Below are 25,062 nucleotides of genomic sequence, written 5' to 3'. Positions count from 1 at the left end.
AAGTACAGGGCACTTATGTGGAAAGTTCCTCAAGTTAGGTCTGTCTGATACTTCCTCATGATTAGATTTAAATTATATACTTTCGGCAGGAAACCACAGAAGTGATGCTGTGTTCTCAGTGCATCGTATTCCTAGATACATGCTACCATTGCTGTTTTTGATCATCTAGTTAGTTAAGGTGGTGTCTGACAGGTTTCTGCACTGAAAGTTACTTTATTTTCCCTTTGTAATTAATAAATAGCTTTTCAAGAGCTACTTTGAGACTGTAAATATTCCGTTACTCCTCACACTTACCTCCACCGGCATCAGTTGGTAACCCTTGCCTGATGGATGCCAAATGGTGATTTTCTAATTCTGTCATTCCTTAGTTGGTATAAGGAAGAGATTCTCTTCCATCCATTCTTCCATCTCACCTTGAACTCGTGTTTTCTTTACTTAAACCAAAAAAACCCATTGCTGTCGAGTGGATTCTGATTCGTAGGGACTCTATAGTACAGAGTAGAAGTACCGCATAGGGTTTCTAAGGCTGTAAATCTTTTTTTTTTTTTTGCTACCCCACATGTGTCACAGTAGAACTGTTCTCCATAGGCTTTCCTTTCTTTCTTTTTTAAAAATTGTACTTTAGAGGAAGGTTTACAGAACAAACTAGCCTCTCATTGAACAATTAATACACATTGTTTTGTGACATTGGTTGCCAACCTCATGACATGTCAACACTCTCCCTTCTTGACCTTGGGGTCCCTATTACCAGCTTTTCTGTCCCCTCCTGCCTGCTAGTCCTTGCCCCTGGGCTGGTGTGCCCTGTTAGTCTCCTTTTGTTTTATGGGCCTGCCTAGTCTTTGGCTGAAGGGTGAACCTCAGGAGTGACTTCATTACTGAGTTATAAGAGTGTTTGAGGTCCATACTCTCGGGGTTTCTCCAGTCTCTGTCAGGCTAGTAAGTCTGGTCTTTTTTTGTGATTTATAATTTTGTTCTCCATTTTCCTCCAGCTCTGTCTGGGACCTTCTATTGTGATCCCTGTCAGAGCAGTCAGTGGGGGTAGCCGGTACCATTTTGTTGTGCTGGACTCAGTGTGGTAGAGGCTGTGGTAGTTGTGGTCCATTAGTCCTTTGGACTAATCTCTTCCCTCTGTCTTTGGTTTTCTTCATTCTCCGTTGCCCCAGATACTGCACTGGGGTGGGACCAGTGGAGTATTTTAAATGGCTGCTCACAAGCTTTTAAGACCCCAGACGCTATCACCAAAGTAGAACGTAGAACATTTTCTTTATAAACTATGTTAGGCCAGTTGAGCTAGATATTTCCTGAGACTACCGTCCGCAGCCCTCAGCCCAGTAATTTGGTCCCTCAGGGAGTTTGGACGTATCCCAAGGCTGTTTTTGTCCTGCGGAGCAGCAGTAGGTTTGAACGTCTGACCTTTTGGTTAGCAGCTGAGTGCTTAGCCATTGCACCACCAGGGCCCCCTCCCAGAGTAGAGCTGCCCCGTAGGGTTTCCAAGGCTGAAATCTTTTGCTGAGGCCGACTGCTGCTGCATCTTTCTCCCATGGAGCGGCTGGTAGTTTGAACCGTCAGCCTTTCGGTTTGTAGCTGAGCGCTTAACCATTGCGCCACCAGGCCTGGTTTGGTTCTGTATTTAGTAAGTTATAATTGTTATTTATTTCAATGCTTAAATTATCCCAGAATTGGCCAGTGGAAGTCTCTTCAAGCTGACCCTGTGTCCCTTTAGCATACCCCATCATTCTTTGAATACATCCTTACTTTTTGGCTGCAGTAAGATAGTCCAGGCTCATCTCATACTTCTCCTTGGCCCCCAGCCCTGGGATCAGCCATTTCTCTAAGGAGCTTTAGGTCATTGTAGTGTTACTGCTTTCAAGCCTCAGCTGACAAAAAAGCTACCTAGTTCAGGGTTGCCAGATTTAGCAAATAAAAATACAGGGTACCCAATTAAATGTGGATTTCAGATAGACAACACTTAATTTTTTAGTATAAATATGTCATTTATCTGACATTCAAATAACCACTATCCTGTATTTTATCTGGCAACTCTAATCTACCTACCTGTATGTATTAATTAAAACTTACGAATTTGAATTTACACCTGTAATTCCTAATCAGTACTACAGGATTCGTTTTATTTTTCTTCCTTTCCTTATTTGTAACTGTGTTCTCCAAAACCTGATTTTTCCCCTGGTATATTTACTTATTTGTTCAATAGTAGATGGTACAGAAATTAGTTTTAGAATTGGTAACCCCTGCTTTTAAAAAGGAAGCCTACTGATTAGAGTTCAGTGTTTGTGCCTGATGTCATTAGCCTGAGGACACTGCTAAATGAGCTTGCTCATACCTCTGTTCCGAACTCACGTGGGTTAGTTTCCCTGCCCGCCTCAGTGTGGGTTTGTTATTCTGGTTAAATAGGCTTGATTTATTTGTCTTTGTGTTGAATTTTAGAGTTCCCATCACCTTTGTTGATTTTATTTATTTGTATGGTTTTGTTTATTTATGTATTTGTGTGTATGAGAGAGAGAGAGTGCGAGAAACATTAACATGGCCCTAAAAGTCAGCAGTTTTTGAAAAGGTATGTTCAGAAAAGTGTTACCCCCCTTTTTAAAAACCCTATTCGCACTCCTGCATTGTAGTGAACCAATTTCATTAGTCTTTGGTTTATCCTTTCTGTGTTTCTGCTGAAATGAGCAAAATACATTTTCTCAGTTCTGCATCTTTCTTAGAAAATAACATACTATAGGTACATGTCTGTACTTTGCTTTTTTTCACTTAATAAAACCCAAAAAAAAACCAAACCCGCTGCCGTCAAGTCGATTCCGACTCATAGCGACCCTCTAGGACAGAGTAGAACGGCCCGATAGTTTCCAGGGAGCGCCTGGCGGATTCAAACTGCCGACCTCTTGGTTAGCAGCCTAGCACTTAGCCACTACACCACCAGGGTTTCCTTTCACTTAATAGATCCCGGAAATTACTTCACATCATTTTACAGAGATCTTCATGTGTTTTTTTGTTTTTGCTTTACATTTGCAAAGTATTCCATTATATGTGTTGTAAGGTAAGAAACATCACAAAGTTTAGTAAAGCAAAAAAAGTTTTATTTGGCATATATTCAAAGAGGCAAAAGTGGGAAACAGACAGCCAAACTGCCAGAGCCATGTCTGCCCTAGTCCAAGAAAAACTACAGAAGAGACAAAAGTGGGAAAACGGACAAGCATGCTGCTAGAGTCATATCTGCTGAGTCTAAGGAATATTACAGAATAGGCAAGAATGGAAGAATGACAAGCATGCTGCTAGAGCTATGTCCAAGGGATGTTACAGAATGACCAGTATATATTAACATTACAAAATGGGCAAGCCATTGAAAGCTTCACCTTTTCACACATTGGCTAGAAACTGTGATCCTACGTTTTGGATTGTCTTTCTTAACAATCATTGGCACAAGTTTCAGTAATGACAGTCAGGAGGATCTTCATTGGTTCAACAAATTTTCTATTCACTAAATGCTAATAGAAAAAGATAAGAGTAGAAGGTCTTTTGTGTTCTGTTTGATTGGTTTATGTGAAAGGTTCCCTAAAAGATATTTTCCAAGATTGTCCTAGCTACTGTCATTGTATCTCAGGGCCCAGTTGATATGACCTTGTGAGTCCTTGTGAGCCCAGCTCCAACTGAGTCACATTCTCTATGCTTAAGGACTGGGAATAATGACTCCAGTATTATCTTCTAAATCATATGGATGTACCATGTCCCCTATGTTTGGGCATTTGGGCCGTTTGTAGTATTCTGCAATTACAAACAGTGGTGCAATGAATAACCTAGTGCATGTGTGTTTTTTATTGTTGGAGGCGTATCTTTGAGGTAAATTCTTAGAAATGAGATTGCTAAGTCAAAAGGTAATGTAGTTTTGTTAGATATGGCAACAAAAGTCTACTAATTTGCATTTCCTTTAGCAGAATCCCCACAGCCTCTCAAGTTGAGTATGTTGTTATACTTTCTTAGCTTTGCTAATCTTACAGATGAGAAATAATATACCTTAGTGTAGTTTAAATTTAGATGTCCCTTGCTGTAGAACTGAGGCCCTTGAGTGGTGCAAACAATTTGCACTTGTCTACTAACCTGAAGGTTGGCGGGATAAACCTACCCAGTGGTACCATGGAAGAAAGGCCTGGCAACCTGGTTCTTTACACCCAAGAAAGCCCCATGGAGTGTAATTCTACCGTGTAACACATGGGGTTGCTGAGTCAGAATTAACTTGGCAGTGGGATTTTTCTGTTTTCATCATAGAACTGTAGTATTTTTTAAACAATAGTAATTCTTTTTTTGGTCCTTTTTAGGCGAAACTGCAAAGGAAATCCGAATTGCTTGGTTGGAATTGGTGAGCATATTTGGTTAGGAGAAATAGATGAAAATAGTTTTCATAACATCGATGATCCCAACTGTGAGAGGAGAAAAAAGGTAGGTCATCCTTTTCTAAGGGATTATTAAATGGTGTCCCCTCCCACCCTCACCCCATGATCAGAAACCATGACTGGTTTTGTATAACCTATGCAGTTTTAAGTAATGGAATTTAAGACCCTAAACCACTCCAATTGAAGTAGTCCTTAACATGATTTAAAACAGTAGCTGTGTAATCCAGTAAGCCTTTAAATAGTAATTTTAGTTTAAATGCTGATTTTGTGTTTCCTTTACCATTACATGTTTTATTTTGAACTCCTCTCTTTGAAAGGAGACAGTAATTCATGGAAACACACTCCCATAATGATATGTTACTTTGCTTTCTAAAGCTCATATTTTATATATTATAATATACGATATAACAAATCGTTTTACTTTTTAAAATACCCATTAATGTTTTCTAAGCATAAAACCTAAACTCACAAAATAACTATGTTGCTGTTTCTTGTCTCTTAAGATATCTTGTCCCTTAAAAGGGATATAATTCTTTGTAAATTTAGAAATTCTCAACCTTATCTTTGGAAAAAGTTGTAACCCAAATCTGTAGGATGAAAAGAAACTTTTTTGGAAGTTTTACTTCATTATTCTACTGAATGCTTGCATTTTAGAAATATGGCAAATGAAAAACTTATATATGCGTGTTCGAAACTGATCTTTCATAGAGTCCACCATTCTAACTTTTTGTTCATATCGCTGGGGAAGAAGACATACTACAGACGAACAGTGATGCTCCCTTAAGCTCGCTCTGTAACCAGTTGCTGTCGAGTTGACCCCTACTCATGGCAATCTCAACCATGTCAGAGTAGAACTGTACGCCATGGGGCTTTCAATGGCTGATTTTTTTAGAAGTAGATCGCCAGGCCTTTTTTCCAAGGTGTCTCTGGGTAGACTTGAACCTCCAACTTTTTGGTTAGTTGCCAAATATTTAAGCATTAGCACCACCCAGGGACTTCAGGCTGTTCCTGTAGACAATGCAAAATGGGGCTTTCATGAAAATTGCACTGCCTTCTGGCCAAGAAAGGCTTAAGGTGCTTATAGCATGTTAATTAGGAGTCTCTGGATGGCACAAGCAGTTAAGACCTTGCCTACTAGTTGAAAGGCTGGTGGTTGAAACCCACCTAGAGGCATCTCAGAGTATAGGCCTGGCAATCTGCTTCTGAAAGGTCACAGCCTTAAAAACCCTATGAAGCAGTTCTACTGTGCACACATTAGGTTGCCACCAGTTGGAATTGACTTGAGGGCAGCTAAGGACAACCACGTTGATTAGGACAACCTTATTGTTGGTGGGTGCCATGGAGTCAATTTTTGACTCAAAGCCACCCCATGTGACAGGATAGTAACGGCCCCCATAGTGTTTCTAAGCTGTAATCATTACCAGGTGTTCTCCTATGGAGTGGCTGGGTGAGCTCGAACTGCCAACCTTTTGGTTACCAGCTGAGCACTTAACTGTTGTGTCACCAGGCAGCTTTTTAATCTGGAAAATTCAAAATAATGCTTCCTATAAGTATTTTGTTTAAAGGGAAATTGATTTTATATTTCTAAATTTTGTATTTTTGTAGAACTCATTTGTGGGCCTGACTAACCTTGGAGCCACTTGTTATGTCAACACATTTCTTCAAGTATGGTTTCTCAACTTGGAGCTTCGGCAGGCGCTATACTTATGTCCAAGTACTTGTAGTGACTACATGATGGGGGATGGCATCCAAGAAGAGAAAGGTTAGTGGGAATAGGTGGGGTGAGGATTCACTTCTCAGTATATTGCCAGCGAGATCATTTCTGAACTCACCAAATAGGAGACACCTACCTGTCGAGTGCTCACTGTGTGCCATGAGTGATGCTAATAAGTCCTTGATAAATACAGTTATGATTCAAGATAATTTTCCTATTTTTCCCTGTATATTTATCATTTATGCACCAAATAGCTAATAGTCAAATGAGGGAAGCGTGTCTGATTATTTTTGTACGGTCTGCAGGTATGATTTCTCTGAAATAAGTGTTTTAGGAGCCATTTATTTCTAGTGATTGATAAAAGTTGGTTAACAAGGCAGAAAAGGTTACTGCTTTGCCTAGTTTGAGAAAAAAAAATTTTTTTTTTTTTGAGAGACTTCATAAATTCTTTAGTGTAACCACAGTCTTTTGGCCTTTTTCCCAAATAGGCCTACTAAAATTAAGGCTAAATTTACTAATGTTGACTAAATCAGCCACTAATATGCTAGCTACTATACTCATTGAAAATTCAGACAGAATCAGTTTGACACTGTTCCTAATGGAATAAAATAGTTTGTTTCAGCACAGTTTGTGGGTTGTTATTGCTGAATGAACCACATTTTTCTCTTTTCTTCTCAAAACTGAGAGGGGGACAGAGGGAGTGGGTGTCTTGAGATTATATAGGTCTGGGAGCGCCAAACCTGAAACTTTTTTTTTTTTAATTGTGTTTTACGTGAAAGTTTACAAATCACGTCAGTCTCTCATACAAAAATTTATATACACCTCGCTATATACTCCTAGTTGCTCTCCCTCTAATGAGACAGCACACTTCTTCTTTCCACTCTATATTTTTGTGTCTGTTCGGCCAGCCTTTGACACCTCTGCCCTTTCATCTCCCATTCAGACAGGAGCTGCTTGTGTAGTCTCATGTGTCCACTTGATCCAAGAAGCTTGCTCCTCACCAGTATCATTTTCTATCCCATAGTCCAGTCCAATCCATGTCTGAAGAGTTGGCTTTGGGAATGGTTCTTGTCTTGGGCTAACAGAAGGTCTGGGGACCATGGCCTCTGAGGTCCTTCTAGTCTCAGTCAGGCCATCAAGTCTGGTCTTTTTACAAGAATTCGAGGTCTGCATCCTACTGTTCTGCTCCCTCAGGGGTTCTCTGTTTTGTCAAACCTGGAACTTTGGACTGCTGTTCCCATCTGTAAACTTTGTGCTGTCTTTTTTATATGATCTGATTTGGACTGATGGCTCATGACTTTGGCTTCAGGAGAGCAAAGATAGGACTCTTAATCTCCACATCTTCCTGCAGCCCTGTAGACAGTGGTCATACTTCAGAGTTTTGCCCTGGTCAGTAGTAATCTTTGCTTCAAAACACAGTGTATAAGAATTCTTAAAACATGTTTTCCCAAAGCTTTATTCTTATAGTTGTGAATATTTAAATCGAGATTAGTAGTATAGTATTTAAAGTAATAGTGTGTATAAAGGATGAGTAATTTAAGATGAATAGTTGTTAATTTTTAGCATTATTTTGCTAAAGTATAAATTTATTAACAAGAAGACAGTAGAAAACAAGTAAAAACTAAATTTCTACTTTATAAAATTAGGTACCATTGCCTTCTTTGAGTATTGTAGCTTTAATGTATATCTAAGCAATATTTATTTCCTAAACACATGCATTTTTATATTTCACCAAAGTCTACCATATCCCCTGACAAGAGTGCACACTTCTTTTGTTTGCTTTCCTGTGACTTCTTTTTTTCCTCCCATGGAGTCTCTCTAAACAGACTTGAGTGCACTTCTAAAGCTCATGATAGGTGCAGTTGAGTATAGCGGAACGGGTTGGAGGAGCTGAGTTCTACTTGTAGTTCAGTTCCTCCTTGTTTTACAGATAGGAAAACCAGCAGAGTATAAGTTATTTAAGGTCTTAGACCGTAATTATAACATATTTCCAAACTGTGAAATGAGAGAGCTAGAACAGATATAAACTTACTTGAGTAGCTTTTAACAGCCTGCAAAGCCCCTCTACCCCAGGAAGTAAGATTTTATCTTTATTTTACAAATGAGATACTGCTTTGTTCAAAGTAGTGAGAGGTTATAGCATTCGGAGTCCAGCCAGGAGGCAGAAACTACACAGTCAGTTGAAGAGGGATAATTTAATATAGAGAATTATTAACAGAGAATTAGAGTAATGGGGAATTAGAGCCAAAGACCACTCTAATGGGTTCAGGAATAGCAGATGTAGAGAGCGGCCCCTATGGCTGAGAGAGCACTCAAGGAAGAGACCCGCACCTCACTGCCAGGCCTGAGATTCATACCTTTTTGGAGAGAACACTGCTGTGGCTCAATGGCTGGCCGAGAAGGTGCCAAGATGCCTTCCTAGTGGGACTTGCTGGAAACTGTCTACAGGAGATACCAGGACTCAGGGACCCCCTGCAGAGTCACCTTATAGTGTGCCAGGGAGGTCATTGACCAGGAGGCATCCCACAATATGCTCTACGCTGTGAAGCTGTGAGAGGAAGTTTTGGGGAAGCTGCTGGCCACTGTTTGCTGCTGGAACCCGGAGCACTGGCGAAAGCTGCACCCAGCAGGATAGCAAGAGAGACACAACTGAACCTGCAAGAGAAAACCCTTCTTCCAGTGTGTCCCTCCAGTGCTTTCTACTGGCAAGACTCAATCTCAAGCCAGCTGACAAAGGAGAAATATTTAGAGTTCATTTCCATTATCACAGAGCAGACAAAGAAGGGTGAATTAGGAGCTGAGAGGCCAGAAGATAAAGGCTATTAACTCAGGTGTTTCAGGACCTTTCAGAGCCCTGCTTTCGATTTGCATACCCTCCCCCCCCCCAACTAAAACGTGCAATTCTAAAATTCCTGGATTTCTAACAATACTTCATTGTATTCTTCACTCAAGTGTGAATTGCTATGCTTGAGATTCCTGTCACTTGCTCTATTTGTGGGAAGTACGCATTAAAGAGATTACATTAAAGTGTTTGGCCATCTTATGATAATGGTAAGTATAGTACAATATGGTTTTTATTACTGGAATGGATGTGTGATTTGACACTCTAGAAACTAGTCGCGATTGCTGTTGTTGCTGTGATGAATGTACAGCCTCTTGCCTTTAGAGGGTGTATGTAGACAGCCATGGCTGCCTCAGTACTTCCAAGACATGCGATTGCTAATTTGTTCCTTTCAGAGTTTTAAAACTACAATAAATTACTAATATAGTTTGGATGTAAGGGTGCTTCATTATGTTACCATGTGAAGAGGAAGTGGCATTTTACAACTTGTAAAAAACAAACTTATATTTTTCTTTTCTAATAGATTATGAGCCTCAGACAATTTGTGAGCATCTCCAGTACTTGTTTGCCTTATTGCAAAACAGTAATAGGCGATACATTGACCCGTCAGGATTTGTTAAAGCCTTGGGATTGGACACAGGGCAACAGCAGGTAGGAGGCTTTTTTTCTCTCTTTTTTTAAATATTAAAAAGTACCTAAGTGTTTATGTTACTACGAGGGTAAGTCAGAAGTATTGCTACTACGGTTGCAGTTCATATGTGCCACGGGTTTATTCCGGACATGTTTAAACATGTCTCTGAGAGCAGTGGATGACTGCAGACACATTCTCTCGGTGATACGCTTGTCTTAGTCTTGTTAGAGTGTCTTCAACAAGAAGGATACTTTTTGTGCCATGGAAAAAAACGATTCTGAGGTTAGGGCTAATCCCAAATTTTTAACAAAACTCAAATGGACATCTTCCCAAATCATTGATGCTTTGTAACAAGTTTATGAGAATGCTCCTTCACATAAAATAACAGTTTTTAGATGGATCCGGCTTTTTAAGGAAGGTCAGGAAGCCCCCAAAGATGAACCAAGAAAGGGAAGACTGCTGAGAATGTTATGGTGACTGTCTTATGGGATTCCAAAGAGATAATCTTGATAGATTTTTTCAAAGGACACAGGACGGCCACGGGGGCTTACTATGAAAAAGTTTTAAGAAAATCAAAAACTGCATTGGTGAAAAAAAAGGCCAGGCAAATCAAAACTACAATGAGATTCCATCTCACTCTATCAAGGCTGACATTAATCCAATGAACACAAAATAATAAATGTTGGAGAGACTGTGGAGAGACTGGAATACTTAGACACTGCTGCTGGCAATGTAAAATGGTACAGGCACTTTGGAAATCGATTTGGTGCTTCCTTAAAAAACTAGAACTACCATACGATCCAGCAATCCCACTCCTTGGAATATATCCTGGAGAAATAAGAGCCTTTACACAAACAGATATATGCACATCTATGTTTATTGCAGCACTGTTTACAATAGCAAAAAGATGGAAGCAACCAAGGTGCCTACCAACTGATGAATGGTTAAATTATGGTATATTCACACAATGGAATACTACACATTGATAAAAAACAATGATAAATCCGTGAAACATTTCATAACATGGAGGAATCTGGAAGGCATTATGCTGAGTGTAATTAGTCAGCTGCAAAAGGACAAATATTGTATGAGACCACTATTATAAGAACTTGAGAAACAGTTTAAGCAGAGAAAAAATATTCCTCGACGGTTATGAGAGTAGGGAGGGAGAGGGGTATTCACTGTATAGTAGACAAGAACTATTTTAGGTGAAGGGAAAGACAACACGCAATATGGGAGAGGTCAGCACAACTGGACTAAACCAAAAGCAAAGAATAAACTGAATGCGTCAAAGGCCAGCGTAGCAGGGGTGGGGGTTTGGGGACCATGGTTTCAGGGGACATCTAAGTCAATTGGCATAATAAAATCTATTAAGAAAACATTCTGCATCCCACTTTGGAGAGTGGCGTCTGGGGTCTTAAACGCTAGCAAGCGGCCATCTAAGATGCATCAATTGGTCTCAGGCCACCTGGAGCAAAGGAAAATGAAGAACATCAAAGACACAAGGTAATTATGAGCCCAAGAGACAGAAAGGGCCACATAAACCAGAGACTACATCAGCCTGAGACCAGAAGAATTAGATGGTGCCTGGCTACAACCGATGACTACCCTGACAGGGAACACAACAGAGAACCCCTGAGGGAGCAGGACAGCAGTAGGATGTAGACCTCAAATTCTCGTAAAAAGGCCAGACTTAATGGTCTGACTGAGACTAGAAGGACCCCGGAGGCCATGGTCCCCAGACCTTCTGTTAGCCCAAGACAAGAACCATTCCCAAAGCCAACTCTTCAGACATGGATTGGACCGGACTATGGGATAGAAAATGATACTGGTGAAGAGTGAGCTTCTTGGATCAAGTGGACACATGAGACTATGTAGGCAGCTCCTGTCTTGAGGGGAGATGGAAGGGCAGAGGGGATCAGAAGCTGGCCAAATGGAGATGAAAATAGTGGAGAGAAGGAGTGTGCTGTCTCATAGAGAGAGCAACTAGGAGCATATTAAAAAAAAAATTTTTTTTTTTTGGTATGAGAGACTGACTTGATCGTAAACTTCCACTTTAAAGCACAATTAAAAAAAAAAAAAAAAGCCAGAAAAGTTGCCTGGAGGATTTTTTTTCCCATCATGACCATGCACCTGGTGATTCTTCTAGGGTGGCAAGGGCTGTCCTACGAGAATTTCTTTGGAAAACATTACTCCATATGCTCTACAGCCTTGATCTTGCCTCTTTGACTTCCTATTGTTCCCAAAACTCAAAGAACATTTACAAAGAATATGATTTGAGTCCCTTGGGGATGCCAAAACTGTCATTTTGACGTGGTGTGAATTGGAGAGCTCAGAATTCTTAGGGGGAAGGGTTAGAGAGATGGAAACACCACCTTCCGAGGTGTATAGATCTAGATGGAGGATATGTCGAGAAACGGTAGCTTCACATTTTGATATTTTTGTTTAACTTCAGGTTTCTATGATTTTGTAGCAACACTTTTTGACTTACCTTTGTTAAGTAAATGAAGTGAAATCCTTTTTTTTTTTAGATTGTGGTAAATATATATGTAACAAAACATTTGCCTTTTCAACATTCCTCACATGTATAATTCAGTGACACCAACTGTACCTCCTGTTTCCATGTTTTCCCATCACCCTTTAAACAGAAACTCAGTGTCCTGTAAGCAGTGAGTTCCCCTTTACCCATCCCTCCCAAAAGTGGTAACCACTGATAAACTTAGGTCTGTATGTATACCCTTGCTTATTCTAGATATTTCATACAAGTGGAGTCATATAATACCTGTTCTTTTGTGACTGACTTATTTCACTTAGTGTCTTACTCTTTGAAACCCAGGAGACTGAGGCCCCACCCTTTGAGACCCAAGAGACCATGTCCTTTGAAACTGAGAAGGCCCTGTCCTGCTGATCTGTGAGCTGCTTCAAGGATAGTCTTTTCCTTTTCTTAGAGGACAACAAGTGTAGCTCCTTTGGCCTGTTTCCTGCCTGTGGAATTCCAAGAGGCAGATAGTGTTCTTTCCTTTTGTCTTTCTAAACTGATGGATTTTCTGCTTTGGTAGTTGGTTAGAGCCATCAGTCACAGGTTTAATGTCTAACAAAAGAGTGTGTAGCCATGTCCTTGGTTAATATTCTAGGACACATGTCACATAGTTTGTACAACAGAATTTTCTAAGTCTTTAAGTTCTGTTTTCTTTTTGCTCAGTTCATTTTTAAGTCTATCTCTTTCTTCTCATGTTTTATTATAAGCAGCAGGGTGAAACCATGTGGCCCCTTTAAGATCTTGCATAGAAACCTTATCAGCCAGATAGCCAAGTTCATCCTTACACGTTCTACCTTCCACCAAACATTGGGACATAATTCATACAAGTTCTTTGCCACTGCATAAAAAGCATCACCCTTGCGCCATTGTCCAATCACGTGTTCATCGTTTTCTTTAAAAGCCTCACCAGAAGCACATGTAACATCCACATTTCCAGCAACGCTGTGTTGCTGGCACCATATGTGTTCTCTAAAATGATAGAAACTTTCTCTGTAGCTCTCCTTACTTCCTTCTGAGACCTCACCAGATTTGCCTTTGACATACATAATTCTACCAACAGTGTGTTTAAGGCAATTCAGGCTTTTACTATTAGGCACCTTAAAACTCTTCCAACCTCTACCTATTACCCAATTCCAAAACTTTCCACATTTTAGTTATCTGTTAGATCACTACCCTACTGTTCTACAAAATTGTGTTTTAGTAATCTAGCGCTACTATAACAGAAATACGACAAATTGTGGCTTTAACAAACAGAAATTTATTTTCTCACCCTTTCACAGGCTAGAAGTTTGAATTCAGGGCACTTGCCCTGGAGGAAGGCTTTAGTTTGAATTCAGAGCACCTGCTCTGGGGGAAGGCTTTCTCTGTCTCTGTCTCCTTCTCTCTGGAGGAAGGTCCCTTGTCTCTTTTGCTTCTTCTTCCTGGTTCCTTGGAGATCTCCATGTGTCTTGGTATCTGTCTAACCCCATCTCTCCTCTGCTTGCTTGCTTAATCTCTTTTTATATCTCAAAAGACAATGACTCAGGACACACAGTACACTAATCCTGCCTGATTAACATAACAAAGACAACCCATTCCCAAATTTGATTATAACCATAGGCTTAAAAAAATCCAAACTGTCAAGTCTTTTGGACTGATAGCAGCCCTGTAAGACAGAGTAGAACTGCCCCATAGGGTTTCCAAGGAGCACCTGGTGGATTTGAACAGCCAACCTTTTGGTTAGCAGCCATAGCTCTTAACCACTATGCCACCACAGGTATATAGGTTAGGATTTACAACATGTATCAGTGTGATGTTTTCATTGTTCGTCCGGGTGAAATGTTTTTTAAAATAAAATTTTTTCATATTTTGAATTAGAACATTTAACTAGTATGTAGTATGTTACACATTAGGAGCACTGGTGGCAAAATGGTTAAGTGCTTGGTAGATAATCAGAAGATTGGTGGTTTGAACCCATCCAGGTGCTCTCCGGGAGGAAAACCTAGCGATCGGCTCCCATAAGATAACAGCCTAGAAAACCACATTGGGCATTTCTACGCTGTCACATGGTGTTGCTGTGAGTTGAAAATCGACTTGACGGCACCTACCAACAACAGCAACAAATGTTACACATTAAAGTTGGTTTGATTCCTGAAAATTTGTATGTGGGCACAAACTGGTTGAACATAGCTGAAGTCCTTATTTTAAAATATTAAGTTCAAAGTATGGGTAGTTACTAGAATAATTTATTCCTGTTTATATTAGAAGTTGAAAAGATCAAGATCCAAATTTTCTTTTTATTAATCCAAACTTTTGTTGTAGGATGCCCAAGAATTTTCAAAGCTCTTTATGTCTCTATTGGAAGACACTTTGTCTAAACAAAAGAATCCAGATGTGCGGAACATTGTCCAACAGCAGTTCTGTGGAGAGTATGCTTATGTAACAGTGTAAGTCTAGTTCAGCTTTTTCTTGGTACATTTTATTCTAAGACAGTGGCTTATGTTATCTAGTTTTTAGTTCAGCTGTAAGTTATAGCTTTACTGGATGTGAAATATTTGTCATGGGATGTGAAATATTTATAGTAATAAGTTTCTATGGGAACCTGTAAACAACTGACTTGATAATTGCAGTTGATCTCATTCAGGTGTTGGGAACTGTGTCTGGTTGAGCTCTTGCCATTTACTTTATGGCTGTGTGGTGTGAGCTGAAAGAATAAAATTGGAACTGGCTAGTATCATTATAGAATATTAAAAATAAATGTAAAATAACTCTTAAAAAATGGAGAATTTTATTTCCTAATCATAAAATATATGGTTGGCCTTACCAATCCCTGTGTTTTACTTTTTTTTTTTCATATACATAGTATAAATAATTTCTGTGAAAGAGAACTAAGGTTATAAATAATTCCTTTCACATTTCTAGGATGTAATACAATAGAACTTTATTGATTCCCCCCCACCCCTCTGATCTTAATTTTATCACTTTATTTTCTATAGTTGCAATCAATGTGGCAGAGAGTCTAAGCTTTTATCAAAGTTTTATGAACTGGAATTAAATATCCAAGGCCACAAACAGCTAACAGATTGTATCTCGGAATTTTTGAAGGTATTCAAGTTTTGGTGTATAAGTTGTTTCTGCTCATTAACAGCCAAATGCTAATCTGAATGGTACTTTTATTTAATGGATAGACTCATTATTCCAGCTTTTTCTACTTAAGAACTATCTCTGTCTATGTAATGATCTTGGAGAAACTTAAAACTATTGAATTATAAATTATTTGAAGCAAACTACATCTTAAAATAATTTTTGGCTATTTCAGATTATTTTATATGCAAATTTATGTATCTGAAAACCTAGATTATTGTGTGATTGGGGTAGTTGAGTGTTTAAGGAGATCTAAGCTCTGTTATCATAAGGTTAACTTGCCTTTTTTAATGAGGGCTAGAATGTGTTCCTTCCAAATATTTTCTACATCAGTGTGGTCATTCTTCAGTTCCTCCACTCCATATTTCTACTTCTGTGCATTTCAATTTATGTAGTAGCATCGGGTTCCCTTTTGTTCTAAGTGGTAAAGCTGCTAAGAGGAAACCTTTGTTATCAAGCATGAGCTGACACATAGCATAATAGATGATCTGATTATACAGCTTCCTTTCTTAAAATATTTTTGTACATTTCCTGCTCCTCTAGCACATCCATTAGCATGCCTGAAGTAGTCATTTATTGAATGCATTCAGCTAAATATTTGTTGAATGCTTACTATGTGTCAAGCATTGTTTCAGCTTTTGGGGAAAACAGTAGTGAACAAAATAGAAAAATTTTGCCTTAATGGAGCTTATAGGGTAGTGGTGTGGGGCCAGAGACAGACAGTGAAATAAATGTAAATGAAACAAATAGTTTGCTAAATATAATAAGTGCTTTGAGGAAAAATGAAGCAGAGAAGGGTCATGGGGAATGTGGTAGAGATGAAAATGAATAACGTTGGTTGCAATTTGAAATAAAACAATTGGAGGCAAAGAAGTGAGCTGTGTAAGAATGAGGGAGATGAGCATTCTGGACATACGAAATAGCAAGTGCAAAGCGTGAGACAAGAGTGTGCCTGGTGATTTGAGGAACAGCCAGAAGGTCAGTGTGACTTTAAATGAATAAGCAAGGGCAGACTGGTAGAAGATGAAGTTGTAGAGTCAATTAAAGGCCATATTAAAACAAAAAAAGCCTTGCTGTCGAGTCTATTCCAGCTCATAGTGGCCCTGTAGGACAGAGTAGAACTGCTCCTTTGGGTTTCCAAGGAGCGACTGGTGGATTTGAACTGCCGACCTTTTGGTTAGCAGCTGTAGCCTTTAACCACGTGTTACCAGGGCTCCAAAGGCCATAGGCTTTATAGATCATTGTTAGGACTTTGACTTTTACTCTGAGTGAGAGAAGATGTCATTGGAGATTGTAAGCATAGGAGTGATAGGATCTGTTTTAACAGAATAACTGGGTGATATCTTGTGAATAGGCTGAACGGAGGGCAAGGGTAGTTGATGGTAGCTTGGAGCAAGGGTTAAGCTGAAGAGGTGATAAATAGTGTTTGGATTCTAGATATATTTTAAAAGTAGAGCTGATAAAATTTGCAGAGTGAGTGGGGTGTGGGAGAGAAAGAGAAGTCAAGGATGACTGGGGTTTTTGGCCTGACCAGTTGGGACATGAAGTTGTCATATGCAGAGGGAGAAAGTGGACTGTGGCGAGTTTTCGGGCCTTTTACTTTTGAGAGGTGTAGTTCAGGGGAGAAGTCAGGCCTGGAAATTGCCAAGGGAGTGAGAGAGATGAGGACCAGGACTGAGCCCTGGGATGTTCAAACATTAAGAGATCAGGGAGATACGAGCAGCTGGCAAAAGATCTGAGGAGAAATGAAAAGTGAGTGAATGAAGAGGAAACCAGAAGAGTGGTATTTTGGAAAGTGAAGAAAGTGATGGGGCCAGTATTGTTTTACTTACTGTAATCTGTTTCAAAAGGCTATTATAGAAATATCAAGGACATTTTTTAAAAAGAAACTACTGTCAGCTGTAACATTTTATTTTCCTGCACTCCTTTTTTAGCTTTGTCTCATGAATATGGCTCAATAATTTTAACCAAGTCTTTATAGGGTTGCCATGAGTTGGAATTGACTCAACCGGCAACGGGTTTGGTTTTTGATGGGGCCCTGGTGAAACAGTGGTTAAGCATTCGGCTGCTAGCCAAAAGTTTGGCAGTTCAGATCCACTAGCTGCTCCTTGGAAATCCTATAGCGTCTCTATGAGTCGTAATTAACTTGATGGCATGAGTTTTTTTTTTTTTTTTTTAATATGTATAATGTATTCTGTTGCTCATATGTAGTTTCTAGCCATTTTTCATTGTTCTTAAATTAATTTTGCATTAAAGTACATATGACTTTTTTTTTTTTAACTACTTCCTTAGAATTCCCGGAAGTGGAATTATCAGAACAAAGGATACGAAACAAGTATTTTAAAAGTCATACAGTTTGGAAAGAGGCACATCAGTTTTAAATATTATTATATATACAAGTTAATTATGTCACTGCTAAATAAATAAAAAAAAAATAGTACCTGTTAATTCTGTGTCTTTCATTATTTATAGCTGCTTGATTTTAAATAGCTTGAATGGATGCTATTAAGATGGAATTTTACATCAGAGATTTTATCGCTTGTTTTAAATCTTTTCCATGTTCTTTTCTTTTAAAACTAACATGTCTTATTCCCGATCAGGAAGAAAAATTAGAAGGAGACAATCGATACTTCTGTGAAAACTGTCAAAGCAAACAGAATGCGACAAGGAAGATTCGACTACTTAGCCTTCCTTGCACTCTGAACTTGCAGCTAATGCGTTTTGTCTTTGACAGGTAAATATGTGTGAGTGGATTGTTCTTTGTCGTAAGTGAACTGGTGTGCACTGGTTTCAATTCACATGGACAGATAAGATAGCAAGGGGCTTATAATCTGAAACTCAGGACTTGTGAATGAAAGTTACGGGCAGAGTCTGCCATTTTGAGATGCCATTATTTCGTGATTTTATCACAATCATGTTTATCTTAAACAAGCCAGCCATATATATAAGTGAGAATTTTAAAAGTAGGAAGTCTGTATTTTTTATTTTACGAAATTACTAAAAACAGGAAAGGAAAAGCAAACATTTAGGTAGGAATGTGGAAATACCTTCAGACATCCTGTGTTGCTGTATATTTTAAGTAAATTTTCTACTCATTACAGTAATACTCCTCCTGTCCTGTGGGAATATATACTCATTTCATAATTAAAGTCAAGCCAGTGCTTGTACATGTACATGTCTTCCTTAAAGCAGAACTTCTGTTTTTCTTTTGTGATTACATTGAAACTTCTGGAAGTAAGTATTGTATTTGGAATCAGCATTATTATTTCATACCTTCTGACCTATTGATGAGTATCTGTCCAATTATAAGACCATATTATGTTTACTTTGAATTTTATGGGGTTTTGAGTAAGACTACTAAATGAAATCTACCTAGCTACTGTTGAGTTTATTAAAATAGCTGATAGAGCTTATACATTGTTTTATGGTTGTTTAAAATATAAATATAATCAGCTTTCCTCTTGGTTAGGCAAACTGGACATAAGAAAAAGCTGAATACCTACATTGGCTTCTCAGAAATTTTGGATATGGAGCCTTATGTGGAGCATAAAGGTAATATTTATACCGAGCAGTGATAATTGTAATACTCAGAGACTTTTGTGATCTGCTTGTTATGAATACAGAATAGCAGTTTACTGCTAATTTTTTTTAACGGAAGTCCAGGCCTCTTAGGTTAGCTGAGATGTAAGTTTCATTTTCTATGACTAAGCACATAAAAGCAATTCGTTTACCGATATCTATACAATTAAGAGTATAAAAAGAATAAAAAATGAAAAAGATACTTTATTGTCCCTGAACCCTCACTTGTAACCTTAGTCTTAGTATCATATCAGTGGTTCCTCATAAAAATTAAGCATCTCCAAGCTACCTTGTTTGTTTCTATTTCTTTAGTATTTTATTAAAAACATGAGGTGGCATGATTTATATCTGTGACCACTGATGTGTGCTAGGATGCTATATCATAATCCCAGCAAAGAATTAATGATACTTTTTTCTTTTGGTAGTCTTCATTTTACTATACTGGTTGGTTCTTGCTAGAGAAAATAAACGTCTTACCTTTTGGATCCCTTGTGTTCTTTTGCCCTGACTCGAAAGACAGTTTGACTTTCTAGTTAGGTTGGTCTTATGCTTTACGAAAATTTTAATGTAGAAATGATTATTATTGTTCATGTTTTATGTGTGTGTGGTGAAAGCATACACACCATTTACCAATCCATGGCATTGATAACATTTTTTGTGTTGTACCACCTTTATTGCTATACTTTCCCAAAATATCCATCACCATTAACATAAATTCAGTGCCTCACAAACAAAAACTCCCCCTTTCCACCTCCACCCTATCCCTGATAACCATAAATAATCTTTGGTTTCTATGTATATTGGCTTATTTTGAACAAATGAGATCATACAGTATTTGTCCTTTTGTGACCGACTTATTTCACTCAGCATAATATTTTAAAGTACAGCATGTATCAGAAGTTCATTTCTCTTTACGGCTGCATAATATTCCTTTTTTTTTTTTTTTTATGTTTTATCCATTCATCTGTTCATGGACATTTCAGTTGTTTTCACCTTTTGGCTGTTGTGATGAACATTGGCCTATAGGTTTGTGTTTGCATTCCTACCCTTACCTCTTGTGGGTACGTATCTAGGATTGGGTTTGCTAGGTGTATGGTAGCTCTCTGTTCAACTTTCGGAGGAATCACCAAACTGTTTTCACACTGGCAGTATCATTTTACATTCCCATCAGCAATGGATCATGGTTCCAGTTTCTCCACAACCTAGCAAACACTTGTTATTTTCTGCTTTTTTTTTTTTTGCTGCCATTTTAATAGGGGTAAGGTGCTACCTCACTGCATTTTTGATTTGCATCTCCGTAATGGTTAATGCCACCATTCCTCTGTCAGTTGGTCATACTGTGGTGGCTTCTGTGCTGCTGTGATGCTGGAAGCTCACCCACCGGTATTTCAAATAGCAGGGTCACCCATGGTGGACAGGTTTCACTGGAGCTTCCAGATAAAGACAGATTAGGAAGAAGGAACTATCAGTCTACTTTTGAAAAAATTGGCCAGTGAAAACCTTCTGAATAGCAGTGGAACATCATCTGATACAGTACCAGAACATGAGCTCCTCAGGTTGGAAGGCACTCAGAATACGAGGGGAAGAGCTACCTCCTCAAAGTAGAGTCAACCTTAATGACATGGGTGGAGTAAATCTTTTGGGACCTTCATTTGCTGATGTGGCACAACTCAAAATGAGAAGAAACAGCTGTAAACATTCCATTAATAATCGAAACATGGAATGTATAAATTATGACTCTTGGAAAATGGAAACGTCGGAAATGAAATACAGTGCATAAAGATTGATATCCTAGATATTAGTGAGCTGAAATGGACTGGTATTGGCCGTTTTGAATCGGACAGTCATATGGTCTGCTATGCCAGGAATGACAGCTTGAAGAGGAATGGTGTCACATTCACTGTCAAAAAGAACATTTCAGGACATATTCTGAAGTACAGTGCTGTCAGTGATAGGTTAATATCCACATGCCTACAAGGAAGACCAGTTAATATGACTATTATTCAGATTTATACACTAACCAGTAATGCCACATACAAAGAAGTTGAAGATTTTTACCAACTGCATTGGTAATTATTGGTGATGAATGCAAAAGTTGGAAACCAAGAAGAATTGGTAGTTAGAAAATATGGCCTTGGTGATAGAAGTGACACTGGAGATCACATGATAGAATTTTACAACACAATGATTTCTTCGTTACATATACCTTTCTTCAACAACACAAACAGTGATTATCATGTACACCTCACCAAATGGAATACACAGGAATCAAATCAACTACTACATCAGTGGAAACAGACCGTAGACAAGTTCAGTGTTATCCGTCAGAACAAGGCCAGGGGCTGACTTTGAAACAGACCATCAGTTGCTCGTATGCAAGTTCAGGGTGAAGCTGAAGAAAATTAAAAGAAGTCCACGAGAGCCAAAGCATGACCCTGAGTATATCCCACCTGAATTTAGAGATCATCTGGAATAGGTTTGATGCATTGAACACTGATGACTGAAAATCAGATGAGCAGTGGGATGACATACAGGACATAATACATGAAGAAAACAAGACCAAGATGAATGTCAAAAGAGGCTCTGAAACTTGTTCTTGAACATAGAGCAGCTAAAGCAAATGGAAGAAATGATGAAGTAAAGGAGCTAAACGGAAAATTTCAAAGGGTGGGTCAAGAAGACAGAGTTAGAAAACCAAAAGAGAAGAACACGCTTGGCATGTCTCAAGCTGAAAGTACCAAAGAAAAAATTCAAGCCTCGAGCTGCAGTATTGAAACATTCTACGGGCAAAATATTGAACAACGCAGGAAGCATCAGAAGAAGATGGGGGGAATACACCGAGTCACTGTACCAGAAAGAATTGGTTGACGTTCAACTGTTTCAGGAGGTAACATATGATCAAGAACCAGTAGTATTGATGGAAGAAGTCCAAGCTGCACTGAAGGCATTGTCAAAAAACAGGGTTCCAGGAATTGACAAAATACCAGTTGAGATGTTTCAACAAACAGATGCAGTGCTATAAGAGCTCACTCATCTATGCCAAGAAATCTGGAAGATGGCTACCTGGACAACTGACTGGAAAAGATCTGTATTTGTGCTCATTCCAAAGGCAGGTGATCCAAGAGAATGCACCAACTATTGAACAATGTCATTAATATCACACTCAAGCAAAATTTTGCTGAAGATCATTCAAAAGCAGTTGCAACAGTACATCAGCAAGGAACTGCCAGAAGTTCAGGCTGGATTCAGAGGAGGACACGGAATGAGGGACATCATTGCTGATGTCAGATACATCCTGGCTGAAAGCAGAACATACCATAAAGATGTTTGACTGTGTTTTATTGACTGTGCAAAAGTATATGACTGTGTGGATCATAACAAATTATAGATAATGTTGCGAAGAATGGTTATTCCAGAACTCTTAATTGTGCTCACGAGGAACCGGTACATAGACCTAGAGAGGCAGTTGTTGGAACAGAAGAAGGGAATACTGCATGGGTTAAAATCGGGAAAAGTATGTGACAGGGTTGTATCCTTCCTCCATCCTTATTCAGCCTACACGTTGTTGTTGTTAGGTACTGTTGAGTCGTTCTGACTCACAGTGACCGTGTATACAACAGAATGAAACACTACCTGGTCCTGTGCCATCCTCACGATTATTGAATGCTGGAGCTCATTGTTGCAGCCACTGTGCCAGTCTTCCTCTTTTTCACTGACCCTCCACTTTAATAACCAAGCATGATGTCTTTCTCCAGGGACTGGTCCTTCCTGATAGATAAGATGTCCAAAGTATATGAGAGGAAGCCTCGCCGGCCTTGCTTCTAAGGACCATTCTGGCTGTACTTCCAAGACAGATTTGTTCATTCTTTTGGCAGTCCGTGGTATATACAATATTCTTTGCCAACACCATATTTCAAAAGCATCAATTTTTCTTATGCCTTCCTTATTCATTGTCTAGCTTTTGCATGCATATGAGGCAATTGAAAATACCATTTTTGGGTCAGATGCAACTTAGTCCTCAAAGTGTAACATCTTTGCTTTTTAACACTTTAAAGAGGTATTTTGCAGATTTGCCCAGTGCAATACATCGTCATGATTTCTTGACTGTTGCTTCCATGAGTGTTGATTGTGCATCCAAGTAAAATGAAACCCTTGACAACTTCAGTCTTTTCTCCGTTTATCATGATGTCTCTTATCGGTCTAGTTGTGAGGATTTTTGTTTTCTTTATGTTGAGGCTTAATCCATACTGAAGGCTGTGGTTTTTGATCTTCATCAGTAAGTGCTTCAAGTACTCTTGACGTTCAGCAAGCAAGGTTTTTGTCAGCTGCATAACGTAGGTTGTTAATGAGTTCTCCTCCAATCCTGATGCCCCGTTCCTCGTGTAGTCCGGCTTCTCAGATTTTTCGCTCGGTATACAGATTGAATAATTAGGTGAAAGGATACAACCCTGACACACACCTTTCCTGACTTTAAACCTTGCGGTATCCCCCGTTCTGTTCAAACGACTGCCTCTTGATCTATGTACAGGTTCTCATCTGGAATTCCATTCTTCCCAATGTTACCCATAATTTATTATAATCCACACAGTCGAATGCCTTTGCATAGTTAGGAAAACACAGGTAAACATCTTTATGGTATTCTCTGCTTTCAGCCAAGAGCCATCTGATGCCAACAGTGATGTCCCTCCCTCGTTGCATGTCCTCTTCTGAATCCAGGTTGAATTTCTGACAGTTCCCTGTTGATGTACTGCAGCAACTGTTTTTGAATGATCTTCAGGAAAATTTTACTTGCATGGCATATTAACGATACTGTTCATAATTTCTGTTTTTGGTTGAATCTCCTTTCTTTGGAATAGGCATAAACATGAATCTCTTCCAGTCAGTTGGCCAGGTAGCTGTCCTCCAGATTTCTTGGCATAGACGAATGAGGACTTCTAGCACTGTATCCATTTGTTGAAACATCTCAGTTGGCATTCATTCAGTTCCTGGAGACTTGTTTTTCACCAGTGACTTCACTGCATATTCATCTTCTTCCTCCAGTACCAGCAGTTCTTAATCATGTGCTACCTCCTGAAATGATCGAACATTGACCAATTCTTTTTAGTACAGTGATTTGAATTCTCCTTATCTTCTTTTGATGCTCCCTGCATTGTCCAGTATTTTGCCCATAGAATCCTTCAGTATTGCAACTTGAGGCTTGAATTTTTTTCTTTAGTTCTTTCAGCTTGAGAAATGCTGAGCATATTCTCCCCTTTTGGTTTTCTAATTCCAGGTCTTTGCACGTCATTATAATCCTTTACTTTGTCTTCTCAACCCAGCCTTTGAAATTTTCTGTTCAGCCCTTTGACCTCATCATCACCACTCCATTTGCTTTAGCTTCTTGACATTGAAGAGTAAGTTTCAGAGTCTCTTCTGATATCCATTTTGCTCTTTCCTTTCTTTTTAATTACCTTTTGTTTTCTTCATATATCATGTCCTAGGTGTCATTCCACAGCTCACCTGGTCTTCGATCATTAGTGTTCAGTGCGTGAAATCTGTTCTTGAGATGGTCTCTAAATTCAGGTGGGATATACTCAGGGCCGTACTTTGGCTCCTATGGACTTGTTCTAATTTTCTTCAGCTTCAGCTTGAACTTGCATATGAGCAATTGATGCTCTGTTCTGTAGTTGGCCCCTGGCCTTGTTCTGACTGATGATATTGGGCTTTTCCATCATCTGTTTCTACAGATGTAGTCGATTTGATTCCTGTGTATTCCATCTGGTGAGGCCCACGTGCATAGTCACCATTTATGTTGTTGGAAAAAGGTATTTGCGGTGAAGAAGTCGTTGGTCTTGCAAAATTCTGTCGTGCGATACCCAGCGTTATTTCTATCAGCAAAGCCATAATTTCCAACTACTGATCCTTTCTTTGTTTCTGACTTTCACATTCCAGTCATCAGTAATTATCAGTGCATCCCGATTGTATGTTCGTTCAATTTCAGACTGCAGAAGTTGATAAAAATCTTCAGTTTCTTTATCTTTGGCCTTAGTGGTTGGTGAGTGAATTTGAATAATGGTCATATTATTACTGGTCTTCCGTGTGGAAGTATGGATATTATCCTATCACCGAGATTGTGTACTTCAGGAGAGATCTTGAAATGTTCTTTTTGACAATGAATGCAACACCATTCCTCTTCAGTTTGTCATTCCCAGCATAGTAGACCGTATGATTGTCTGATTTAAAATGGCT

At 39.0% G+C, this 25,062-nt stretch overlaps 1 protein-coding gene across 6 annotated transcripts in view; it reads left to right on the top strand.

The window, feature by feature from the left end:
* USP48 (ubiquitin specific peptidase 48) overlaps positions 1 to 25,062 on the top strand; it is a 111,079-nt gene that overhangs the window by 21,561 nt on the left and 64,456 nt on the right. For all 6 annotated transcript variants that reach the window (XM_023551941.2, XM_010593024.3, XM_064281430.1 and 3 more), the window contains exons 2-8: positions 4,332 to 4,452; positions 6,012 to 6,168; positions 9,486 to 9,613; positions 14,434 to 14,558; positions 15,108 to 15,216; positions 17,856 to 17,989; positions 18,725 to 18,807. In XM_023551941.2, coding sequence (XP_023407709.1) covers positions 4,332 to 4,452; positions 6,012 to 6,168; positions 9,486 to 9,613; positions 14,434 to 14,558; positions 15,108 to 15,216; positions 17,856 to 17,989; positions 18,725 to 18,807 — 857 coding nt within the window. The remainder of the gene's footprint in view (positions 1 to 4,331; positions 4,453 to 6,011; positions 6,169 to 9,485; positions 9,614 to 14,433; positions 14,559 to 15,107; positions 15,217 to 17,855; positions 17,990 to 18,724; positions 18,808 to 25,062) is intronic.

The sequence above is a fragment of the Loxodonta africana genome, chromosome 3 (assembly GCF_030014295.1).
Source record: "Loxodonta africana isolate mLoxAfr1 chromosome 3, mLoxAfr1.hap2, whole genome shotgun sequence".
Classification (NCBI taxonomy): domain Eukaryota; kingdom Metazoa; phylum Chordata; class Mammalia; order Proboscidea; family Elephantidae; genus Loxodonta; species Loxodonta africana.
This window is presented reverse-complemented; position numbering and strand designations above follow the sequence as displayed.